Source organism: Perognathus longimembris, chromosome 9 (assembly GCF_023159225.1).
Source record: "Perognathus longimembris pacificus isolate PPM17 chromosome 9, ASM2315922v1, whole genome shotgun sequence".
In the NCBI taxonomy this organism is placed as follows: Eukaryota; Metazoa; Chordata; class Mammalia; order Rodentia; family Heteromyidae; genus Perognathus; species Perognathus longimembris.
Window position 1 is genome coordinate 1,118,591 of NC_063169.1, and position 11,925 is coordinate 1,130,515.

Below are 11,925 nucleotides of genomic sequence, written 5' to 3' on the forward strand. Positions count from 1 at the left end.
CGAGGCGTCCATGACTGCGGGCATCCGGCGGCCACCCCAGGGAGACCCACTCCGGGAGGCCCGCGCGGCGGGCGGGGAGGCTGCTGGCCGCTGCGGCCCGGGTCACCCCCCCTTCCTTCCCCGGGGCGCGGCGTCCAGGCGGAGGCCTTCTGCGCCCAGGTCCTCGGGGGTGGGGGCCGGGTGGGGACGGGGTGGGGACCGGGCGGGGACGGGGTGGGGACGGGCGGGGACGGGGTGGGGGACGGGTGGGGACGGGGTGGGAACGGGCGGGGACGGGGTGGGGGCCGGGTGGGGCCCAGGTTGAGCCCAGGTTGAGCGGGCGGGGTCCAGGTGGGCCGGGTGTGGACGGGTGGGGTCCGGGTGGGCCGGGTGTGGACGGGGTGGGGTCCGGGTGGGCCCTGGGCGGCGCAGGGCGGGCGGGTGGGGTCCAGGTGGGCCGGGTGTGGACGGGGTGGGGTCCGGGTGGGCCGGGTGTGGACGGGGTGGGGTCCGGGTGGGCCGGGTGTGGACGGGGTGGGGTCCGGGTGGGCCGGGTGTGGACGGGGTGGGGTCCGGGTGGGCCGGGTGGGGCCCCGGGTGTGGACGGGGCGGGGTCCGGGTGGGCCGGGGTGGGGCCCCGGGTGTGGACGGGGCGGGGTCCAGGTGGGCCGGGTGTGGACGGGGTGGGGTCCGGGTGGGCCGGGTGGGGCCCCGGGTGTGGACGGGGCGGGGTCCAGGTGGGCCGGGTGGGGACGGGGTGGGGGCCGGGGTGGGGACGGGGTGGGCCCCGGGGCGGGCGGGCGGGCGGGTCACTCACCGGGGCAGAGCGCGATGTTTGCAGGGCTTGTGGTGCGTCTCGGGGCCCTCGCAGGGGCGGCCCCCGTACTGCGGCGGCGAGCAGGCGCGGGTGCGGGTGCGCTGGCCGCGGGCCGCAGGTGAAGGAGCACAGGCTCCAGGGCGACCACTCCTCCCAGACGCCGTGCACTGCAACAGACGGAGGGCGGGGGACGCGTCAGGGCCCCGCCGTCCCCCGCGCCGCCCCGCCGTCCCCGCCCCGCCCCGGGCCACCCCGCTCCATCCCCGCCGGCACACCCGCATCCAACCCCACAGCCGGGCCTGGGGAGGGGGGCGCGGCCCGCCCGCCCCACAGCCACGCCGGGAGGAGGACGGCGGCGGGCCCGGGGCGCCCGGGGAGCCCGGCCCGGGCCTTGACCTCGGGCCCAGCGCGGCCCCCGGCCGCCGCTCGCCCCAGGCCAGCCCCGCTCGCGCTTCTCCTGCACGCGGGCGCCCCGCCCAGCTACAGCTCGGCCACCCCCGGGGCGCCCCGACGGCACCCCGGCCTCCTCCACCCGGCCGGGACGGATCCATCCGACCCCGGGTCAGCGAAAAGCTCCTAAGGAGTCTGTGAAATTTCCTGACAGAATAGTGAACCACGGGCGGGAAACGCACGCGTATGGAGAGTGAGAAGAGGGAGGTGGTGGTGGTTGGATGTTCCATTTTCCCCGGGAAAAGCTGGGGACACCAAGGTGGGTGTGTCCCCGTGATGCCAGAACATTCCCGGCAGATCGCTGTGTACCTCTGTGCACAGGGAACACACGTGCGTGAACATGCCGAGACGCACACGCACACACAGGTCTGTGCGCGTAGCATAACTGGGAAAGGACCTTTCAAGAGGAATTCACATGGGTATCGTTGGTCAGGTAAAATCTATATTCCTAGCAGATTTGTGTTCCTTTCCAATTATTAAGTTTTCCTATGTAGAGATAAAGTGTTAAAATATTAAGGACACTTCGTGATATTCACATTGTTGGTTATTTTTCTCTTTTCCAGTTACTTTGCTCAGTACACGTTGCACAATCCCAGGAAAATAAACTTTTCTTGAAGAATCTCAAAAAACGTTGCTTAATCTTGACTGCACAATTTAAAAACCTGGAATTCTGGGAATGTTAACGTCACTAAATACTTCTCAGTGGTCCTTACTGTGACGTGGTGAAGTTTCATGAAGACTTTTTCTTACTTGATAGAATATTATTAACAGTTTGTTATTGTGGATACTCCTGAGTTGACAGGGATTTATAGTACTACTTTATGCTGTTTACTCATGCTGAGTATTTACGCTGAAGATGGGAAGTTCTCACTTTAACAGGAACGTATGTAATGTCTTTATGTGGCGGATGTGAAGCGGATGCTAATAAAACCCCTCGGCTGGAGTCACATACATCCGTTTTACAGTTCTCTGCACCTCTGGGTGGGACCAGCCATTTTGCCATAGGTCTTCATCCTGCTGAGCAGAGATGGAATAAAAAATACACCCCACGCTAAGCAGGCTACCACCCCAGTGTGCGGTGAGCACACTGTCTTCTGTCTCGGTGGGGCCACGCGCAAGGTCACGGCTACAAGTGCAAGAGCGGCTTTGAGAAAGAACCGCACGGGGAGCGGCCTTCCCCAGGCCCCCACGGGAACCGGGCCTGGTCTGGAGAGCCTGTCCCAGGTCAGCTCCGGGAGGAAGGCGAAACTGTAGAGATAGTGTTATACAAATTATGCCTAACACTACTGATTAACCCTTTAGCATGCAAATTATAGTAATAATGAAATGTGCTCAAGCTCTAATCCCCACCATTGCATATGTTTTGTGGGTTGTGATTGTAATGCTGATTTTTTTCTTCTTATGCCACTTTCTCTAACTCAATGCCAAAGAAATTAGTTTCAAAGAGCCTGAAAAAATAAGTTACTTATTTATATCTCAGCTATGTGGAAGGAAATTTATTATTTTAAAAAGGAGTTTACATTGTTTAAGGTAACATTTCAATTTTAAACTATTTTAAATTTCCCTTTTTCCTTATTTTCAGGGCGGTCAATAACAAAAGTATCCAACACCAAATATTGCATAACAAATGTAAGTACCATTTGCCAAAACCCCTAACATGCTATAACTGGATTCCTTGAAAACACTTTTAAAGGAAGGAAATTTTCAAGTTATTTTTTTATATTTTGAAAACTAAAAATAAATCAACAAGACTAACCTATTTAACTGAACAAACTGAACTATAAGAATGATTTAAAGGGAAGCTGTTCTTAGCAACATTCTTCAACTTAATTTAGAAAGACAAAAACATCATGTAAATAAAAATTAACGAGTAATTATATTCACTTCTTCTGTAGATATAAAGCTAAGAAATTTAGAAAGCAAAGAAAACTATACACAAAATATAATCTCAGTTTAAACAAATTTATCTACGTGGTAGGCCTAGTATTAGGGCTTGAACTCAGGGTCTGGGCACTGTCCCTTAGCCAAATTGCTCAAGATTGTGCTCTACCACTTGAGCCGCACCTCCACTTTCAGACTTTTGCTGGATAGTTTGGGTAAGGGTCTCAGGTTTGCCTGCCCAGGCTGGCTTTGAACCTTGATCCTCAGATCTCAGCCTTCTGAGTAGCTAGGATGACAGGTGTGAGCACCAGTGTCTGGCTGGCTCATTTGCTGTCCTGATTTGCAGAGGCGGTTGCTAATCTTTTCTTGATAACTGTGTGTTTTTCCCCCAGAGCCTTTGCTTGTGTATTTAGTTCTCCCCTCACTGACTGCTCATTGTATTTCCTACTTCTGCTAGCAAGGAACGTCCTGCCTGGTCCCATCCCACCTCCCCCATGCCCCCCCCCCCCCGTGATTTATTTCCTCCAGTCTCCTTACTGGGGTAAATACATTACATGTAATATTAACTAGCACAGACGTTTTTAGTGTATAATCCAGTGTTTAAGTCTTTAGGCATTTCATACATCTGTGAAACAGAGTCTCAAAACTTTCTTATTTTGCACATCTGAAACTCAGTATGTATTAGACAACTCCTTTAGACTTACATGTAATAGATCACGTTGACTATCTGCTAGGACACTAGGCCTGTCTCTGCATTCATCCATACAGCTACTACTGAGTGTGTGTGTGCATCTGTGTGCGTCTGTGTGTGTGTGTGTGTGTGTGTGTGTGTGTGTGTGTGCCGGTACAGAGGATTGAACTTTGAGACCATTTCATTCAAGGGTGGTGCTCTACTTGAGCCACAGCTCAGCTCCATTTCCAACTTTTCTTGTGTTTAACTGGAGATAAGGGACTCGTGGACTTTCTTTCCTGCCAGGGCTGGCTTCAGAGTGCAGCCTCCGGAGTAGCAAGGATTACAGGCCTGACCACCAGCACCTGACCCTACACTTGTTTTAAGCAGGTGCAGAATCTGGAAATGGAGATCACCTAAAGACTTAGGTATGCCTTAGCAGACAGAGGCTTGCACCCGATTATATCCAGTCTCTTTCCAAGGACTCTCACAAAGACTGTGCATGCATGAAGGAAGGGTAATAAGCTTGCGGTCACCCAGCCATGAAATAATTAGGCAAAAATATAAACCTGGCAGGATACTGGTGACTCATACCTGTAATCCCAGCTACTCAGAGGCTGAGCCCTAAAGATCAGAGTGTGAAGCCAGTCCCACGGAAAAATCCCTGAATCTCTTATCTCCAATCACTGAGCAAAGTGCCAGATGTGAAGGTATGGCTGGCAAAGAGCCAGCCTTGCGTGAAACTGCTAAGGGACAACCCCCAGGCCCTGAGTTCAAGGCCCAGTGTCAGCACCAACCTAACGTAACTAACTGAAAAAAACCCCAAATAAATAAATAAATAAATAAGACAAATGAAATGATTAAACAAAGTGAAATAAAATAAAGGAAAATAAAATAGAAGAGCGATTGCTGAGTGTGACTGTATTAGAAGAGATGAGGAAGAAGCTGGCCTTGGCAGTGGGAAGGCAGGTGTGCTCCCCTAACTCTGGAGACCCCCCCCCCCCGCAGGGCCCCGCTCCGGCACACCACTGCTCCGGCACACCACACGGTAGCCCGGCCCAGGCACCATTCCACTCCTAATCATGACAATGTCATAGGCAATGAGCAAGGTTGAACAGGTGAGGCATGACACAGTTCAATCACATCCACAGGGAGGTACTGCTAACACTACCTGGACAGAGGGCAGTGTTATTGCAAACCCGTGACTCTCTTAACGGACCGCTGCAGTGAGTCCCGAAAGGTGAGACACAAGTTCTGGTTCGCACCTGCGACCCTTGACCGCAAGTCACAGAGCACGGGCTCCACGGGGACCAGTCCTCCACGCCAGATTCACCTGCGTGCGAGATAACAGACAAGCGTGAGATTCCACCGCCCACGCCCACAGGCACCACTACATCACACTCGACATGGCGACATGCTTGAGTCAGTCAAATGCAAAGAGCGTGACAGCACAGCAAATGGACAAGGACGCTTTTCAGAGGAAACTAGTTTAGGGAAGGGTCCATAGAATGCTGATGCAAAGACCGAAACTGCTTGTGACCTTGATGACAAAATTCCTCCGCGACGGTCACTGCCTTTTCTGGACTCGAGGGAGGCTCCCATCAGCATTTCAGGAGGAAGGACTGCGGGGGTCACGCTCATGGGGCGGACACAGGGCGCCGTGCTTTGGGGAGGGGAAGCCGGATGCCCTTCTCTGCTCACGGTGCCCCTGTGCCCAGGAACGGGCCGTGCTCTGCCTTGGACTTTTCTTGCCTAAATCCCTTCTGATGTTACCAAGGGAGGAGCCAGAGAGTTGGAGTCAGTGTTTATTGTACCATGTTAAACACTGATGTGCATGTGGATCAATACGTCAGGCCCGGTTAAACTACTTTCTCGTACTGTGATAGCTACTTATTTTGTAGTACCTTATTAAAGCCCCTCTGCTCACGCTCATGATCTCAGGTAGAAGTGGCTTTTGTTGCAAACAAAAATTCCTCAATCATATGTATTAACTATGATCAAATGGAAATTATGGAACTGAGTAAATTCCAGTGAGAGCCCCAATTAGGGCTCGCAGAAGCCAATTAGTGTCTTCATGCATTAGTTGTCCTGCAACCTGCGTCGAGCTGGGCCCTGGCCTCCTATCCCCACCTCAAGCCAGGTCCCCAAGGACTCAAGTCAAGAATTCCAAACACCATTGCTGTGCGCGGCCACTGCTAATCTGGCATCAGGACCAGGGGGAATTTTTAAAGTTGATTAGAACTTGTATTGCTGTCTTCAAATTCAATTGAGTTTTACTTGGAGCAGTAGCTATTTAAATTAGACATTTATTTAATTGCTGGAAACCACTGCACAGGTGAGCTGTTTCTGAGACCTTGGCTCCACTGATGATAGAGATGCAGAAGTAAACTCTGCTTCAGGGCTCCTATCTAGGTTTGGCCTCTGGCATGTAGCCTCAAAGGATACAAATGATAATCCCCTTTCCTTTCTCTTTTCTTTTTTAGAGCAAATGACATAGAAATCGTCAAGGGCAAGCTGGTCCACACATGGAGACTCAAATACGGGAGTTTGGCCCAGCAGGTGCCTCGATAGTCTGCCGTCTTCATTGAGCAATGGCTGTGGTGCAAAGGAGAAAGTCAGCTAAGGTATAAGCTAGCCTTGGTGCCGGGGCTGAGGTCACACCTGGTGAGATCTGCTGAGCGTGAAGGCCGAGGCCGGCCCTGGCGAGCTCCGGGTGAGCTCTGGTCCGCAGCCCCCCTTGGTCCTGACCATTCGCCCTGAGCGGCTCTGCTCTGCACACGCAGAGGTGGGCCCGACTCACTGCAGGATGGGGGTGCTCAGCACGCTACGCGGGCTCTCCTCCACACCATGATCAACGGGAAGCTGAGAAGTACGTGATTGATCATGCCTCCGTGACCGTAACAGCTCACCAGCACACATTTGTGCATAACGAACTTTCTATGTGTCCTTGGCTAATGGCTGCACACTGACTTTGAAGACCTATTTCATAATCTGTTCTTTTCACACCAGGTTATATTCTTGACCAGCAGAAAAATCTTCATTTCAAGAAGGCCAAGGGTAGGACAACGTTTAAAAAGGAGCCATATAGATATGCACTATGTATATTTAGCAATGAAAATTTAAGCTTCAAGTTGGGAAAAAAATAAAAGGTGCTTTTAATGATTTCCAACCTGTTGATAATGATGTTACATGACACATAAATATTATGATTTTATGATATTAAGAGCTAGGAAATTAAGAGCAATGTGAGTTCTCTAATAAGTGAAATGACAAAAGTTATGAATAAAATTAGCTTCATTTGCCACAAAACAATTGTTCTCTTCTGTTTGCATTGTTATCGTGACAGAAAACATATTTTAATGGAACCAAACGAAGAGTTAGGCTCAATGCATACTTTTAAAGAGACTTTCGTGTCCCTACGGCGTACTCTGTGCTACTCTGAGTGTTTGGTCCTGCAGGAGGCTGAGGGGGAGGCCGGGCCGTCGAGGCTCACTCGACGCTGTTTCCCTAACACGGAGCCTGTAATGCTGTCTGCCGCCCCAAATGACCTCATTCTAACACAAAGGCTACCTCGCAAGCGGCATTTTCCATTAGTATTTCTTAAGGCTATCCTATCCAAGGGTGTGCAAGGCCTACCATTGGAGTTCACGGGTTCATTGTGAAACACAGCGCCTGCATTTTAAAGACGTATGCTTGTACAACAGTCAAGCCCTCGGCAGAGTGCCCAGCGCGGTGTCTGCAGACGGGCCTCGGCCGGTGCCTCCCCATCTCTGGAGATGGCCTGAAGGGAAGAGAAGGCCTCGGGCTGAGGGCAGCATCCAGGCTCTGTCCCGGAGGAACAGAGCCGGCGGGAACGGTTCTGCAGTCACGAGGTCTGTGTTTGGTGTGAGGCTACGGATGTCTTGAGCTCGTGACATTACCAAGCTACTTCGTCTCTCTGAAGTTCTTCAATAAAATGGGAAGTCTAAAAATGAGATGTTAATATAAAATTTTGCTAGTGTATTAAGGGAATGGGATTAGAAACAAACAATTTTATTATTTTTTTCTATTTTTAAATGACAGACTATTCCGGCCTAATGTGGGCTCCTTTCCTCGTGACACTACATACGTTTACAAATTCATTTGATGACTGTGATGCTAAAACGTCTAAGTATAACTGAGATGTTCCCTTTTATTATGAATCAGTACTCTTTGTTCTCAAATGACCGTTAAGGAATTTTTATCAACAGCACCAGTCTCTTGGTTTGAAAGAGAAGTTGTATAAATTTAATTTTTATAAGATTCAGTGAGTGACATTTGCATTTATTTAGGCGACATTAACACCTAAAGAAAGCAATCAGAAAATATTTAGAGAGAAAATAACTCTTTCCTTTTTTAGCTTATAATTGTCTAGCATTAAATTCTGCATAATCAAGAACTACTAAAAAAAATGAGGTTTTCCAGTCTCATCTCCGTATTCTAACTTATGTATATGTTTTGAGGGGTGTGTGTGTGTGCACGTGCGCGTGCAGGTGCCCGTGAGCGTGCCAGGCCTAAGGCCGGGACTCAGGGCCCGGGCTCTGTCCCTGAGCCTTTCTGCTCAAGGCTAGCGCTCTTCCACTTACTTGAGCCACAGCGCCACCTTCAGCTGTTTTGGTAGCTAATGGAAGGTCAGAGTCTCACGGACTGTCCTGCCCTTTCTCTGGCTTCAAACCACAGCCTTCAGATCTCCGCCTGCTGGGTGGCTAGGGCTGCAGACGTGGGCCCCTCGGCCTGCCTCTAATGTATGCCTTGCTTATTTAATTCTGTGCCAGAACCGGGGCTCGAACTCAGCACCTCACACACCGGCGTGGCTGTCTGGCGTACGCCAGGCACTGCAGCACGTGAGCCCTACCTTCAACTTCCAACTTTCTGATGGTTAATTGAAGATCACTCAGCTGCCTGGGCTCGCTTCACACCACAGTCGGCAGAACTGGGCCGCCTGCGTAGCTAGACTCACGGGCCCGGGCCATCAGCGTGAGCAGCACTCAGCTCCCAGGTTATTTTGGAAATAAGTGGTAGTATATATATATATATTTATGCTTAACATTCCTTACATCTAAAGTACCTCTGGTCTAAAATGGAATCATCAATACATTTTTTTTGCTCATGAATTCAGCATCCAATCAATATTTTAGAAATTTAATTTTAAAATGTATTTCTTCTTGTGTCATTCTTAATAACATTGGGGAAATGAATTTATGGCTGTCATGAATCTATTTAACAAACATTTTATCTCTTTACAAAATCATGTTACTACAAATAAGAACTAGATACAACACATTGGAAAATAATGAATAAATGCAAACACTGACATTAATATTTTCTAAGAAAGGCAATGTTCCTTGAGATTTGAATTTGCTTTCAAAAATTTTGGCTGTAAATTGTGAGTTCTGTAAGCAAATCCAAGCATGGAATATGAAGGAAAACCCCTGGCCAACTTGCATAAAATGTAATATCCAAGCTAATTTTCCTACATGACTGGAAATGAAGAACAATTGTCTTCCATTTCACTCCTCCACTAATCTGAATTTTCTTCTGCATTAAGAAGCATATCTTCCCTGGTCCTCCTGGAGTTTCTCCAGGACAGAGTGTCCGGGAGGCTGGCTCCTCGTCCAGTTCTTAGTCATTCATTTAGTTCTCTTCATTTAGAGTCAGACATCTCCAAATCTCTGCTCCATGGCTGATAATTTTGCTCCCAGAATCAGAGCAAAATACCTTTAAAATTTTAGGAATTGGCCCAACCATGGCCATTCACTTTTGAACTTGGCAGGCAGGTATAGTAAGATAGAAATCATTGTTTCTTTTCTTTAGTAAGAAGTGCATGAAAGCAACTCAGATGAGAAAGTTTTCTTCGTTCCTGGCTTTGACCATCACATTGTTTCAAAACAACCCCCCCCCCCAAAAAAATATGTCTTGTACAACTATTCTAAACATTTGGCCTTGAGAATATGACTTAAGTTCAACTAATCCATTGAAATGGACTACACATCTATTATCAAAAACACAATTGTAACAGTACCTGCATTTTAAATTGTAGATTCAGGCTAGTATTCTGAAGAAACATCTTATAAATACTGAGGTCAAACCTAGTCTCTGGGGGCATTTCATCAAGAAGAGTAGAATTATCATGTGAGAGAGATGGCAATTTATTTGTTAATGCTAAAACAGCCCAGATTTACAACTTTATAAAGACCTAGAAAAAAAAAACAAAAACTCTTCATTTTAAATTTCCCAAAATGAAGCTGATGGCTACATACATTCAAAACATAGTTTTAAATACATTTTCATCTGAAGAGATACCACATGCAATGACCTGAATGGAATTGTAGCCCACTGATTCTAACAAAACAAATATGAATGTATACACTTGATTAAACCCTGTAGCTAAAGGATCAGTAAAAATGTCACATATTCAGAATTCCATTATATTTATTAACTTATACGTTATTTGTAATAAGGCAATTATGGGTCATATATATGTAGGTGGTTTAAAAATAATTTAATTTCCCATTGAAAATTTTATAAACTAGATAGTCATTTGTGCTGGCAGTTTTTGAAGTCTATCTCAGCTTAGTAACAGAGACTATCAACTTTTTATTATTCATCTTATGTAACCAAATTCTTTTCAAATTAAACGTTAAATTATTAAAATGTTTTAATTTGTATAGGTAGATAATCAAGTAATATTTAGAGGCTTTGACCATTGAACAAAAAATTCATGGCTAAATTAAGTTTCATCATCTAAGTCCTATTTAAATATTTCATTCTTGAAAGTCTTGTATCAATTATTAAAGAAATAGCTCTATTATTTTTCTTTAAAGCTCAATAGCACATTTTAATGGTTAATTATGTATGCGTGTATGCCAATACTGGGATTTGAACTCAGGGCCTTGCACTCTCCCTTGGCTTTTTCACTCTAAGCTGGAGCTCTACCACTAGAGCCACACTTCTCCTTCTGGTGTGAGGCTGGTTCATTGGAGTTAAGAGTCACACGGACTTTTCTACTGGGGCAGGCTTTGAACTGTGATCCGTGGATCTCAATGTCCTGCTCAGCTAGAATTACAGGTGTGAGCCATCAGTGTCAGGCTACTTACTGGTTAGCTAACATCAGGAAATACTAGTAATGTAAAACCTAAATGTCCCATACCAACATAAAATAATTTTTATACGTTGTTTCTGTGCACGTTTCAATTCCAAGCTACTTTATTTATGGACTATAACTGGTGACAAAAAAAAATGACTAAAAAAAAAATCAGCTCAAAAAACTGACAGATGTGCAGCACAAAATCATGACAACATGCAGTGGTTCCATTAAATTAACAACAATAAATAGGAAAATGTAACTAACGTATTACCAGTTTGTGCCATAAATTTAGCAGCATCAGCGGGCTCCTGAGGGACCCTTTTCTCATGAACAGATCGAGGTCGCTGACTTTTTATTGTATGATCTCCAATCATTCCAAATTCTAAAGACAGAATAAAGGTATATGAAAGCTTGTGTGTAGACATTTCTCACAAATTACATTACTGTCTCATGCATTATGTTCCTAGGCATAGCTAGAAGTTATTGCAAAGACACAATTCTGAATTCTCTGGGTTGGTCTGCTTGAAATATCACTGTACTCAACTCAAAACCTGCAGACATGAACAAGATTGTAAGAAACAATAATCACAGTCAACAAAGATACATCAGGCGTTAGGTCAAATTCACTAACAGAAGACCTGCCCTCTACGCGGGTAATATTGGAAGCCATATGTCAGAAGGACAAAGCAACCACGCGGTGTTCGTGGTTGTTTTCCAGGGATGGCATCTGCCTCCGCCCATTGGGTGTTCTCTAAAGGGATGAGTCCTTCTTCTTGTTTTTCTCTTGGGAAGGAAGGAGGGGATGGAGTCTCCCCAGATAGCCCCAAGTTGGCAGGCTTCAAACTGGCAATCCTACCTCTGCTTCCTGAGGGCTGGGATTACAGGCTGGCGCCACAATGCCTGGCGAGAAGCAAGTACTTCTGTCTGACTTCCCAAGGCTAGCGTTCACATGACGGATTGTTTCCGTGTTCAAAGATGCCTATTTGGTATCTCAAAGAATGGAGAGTGGGCTGGGCTTTCTGT

At 47.4% G+C, this 11,925-nt stretch overlaps 1 protein-coding gene across 1 annotated transcript in view; it reads right to left on the reverse strand.

Moving 5' to 3' along the window:
• LOC125357775 (adhesion G protein-coupled receptor B3-like) overlaps positions 1 to 11,557 on the reverse strand; it is a 76,508-nt gene extending 64,951 nt beyond the window's left edge. The window contains exons 1-3 of the mRNA XM_048354694.1: positions 11,174 to 11,557; positions 4,969 to 5,130; positions 797 to 963 (exon numbers count right to left, since the gene is read on the reverse strand). Of these exons, the coding sequence (XP_048210651.1) occupies positions 797 to 963; positions 4,969 to 5,130; positions 11,174 to 11,327 (483 nt within the window). The 5' untranslated portion in view covers positions 11,328 to 11,557. The remainder of the gene's footprint in view (positions 1 to 796; positions 964 to 4,968; positions 5,131 to 11,173) is intronic.
• Positions 11,558 to 11,925: the final 368 nt, after the last annotated feature.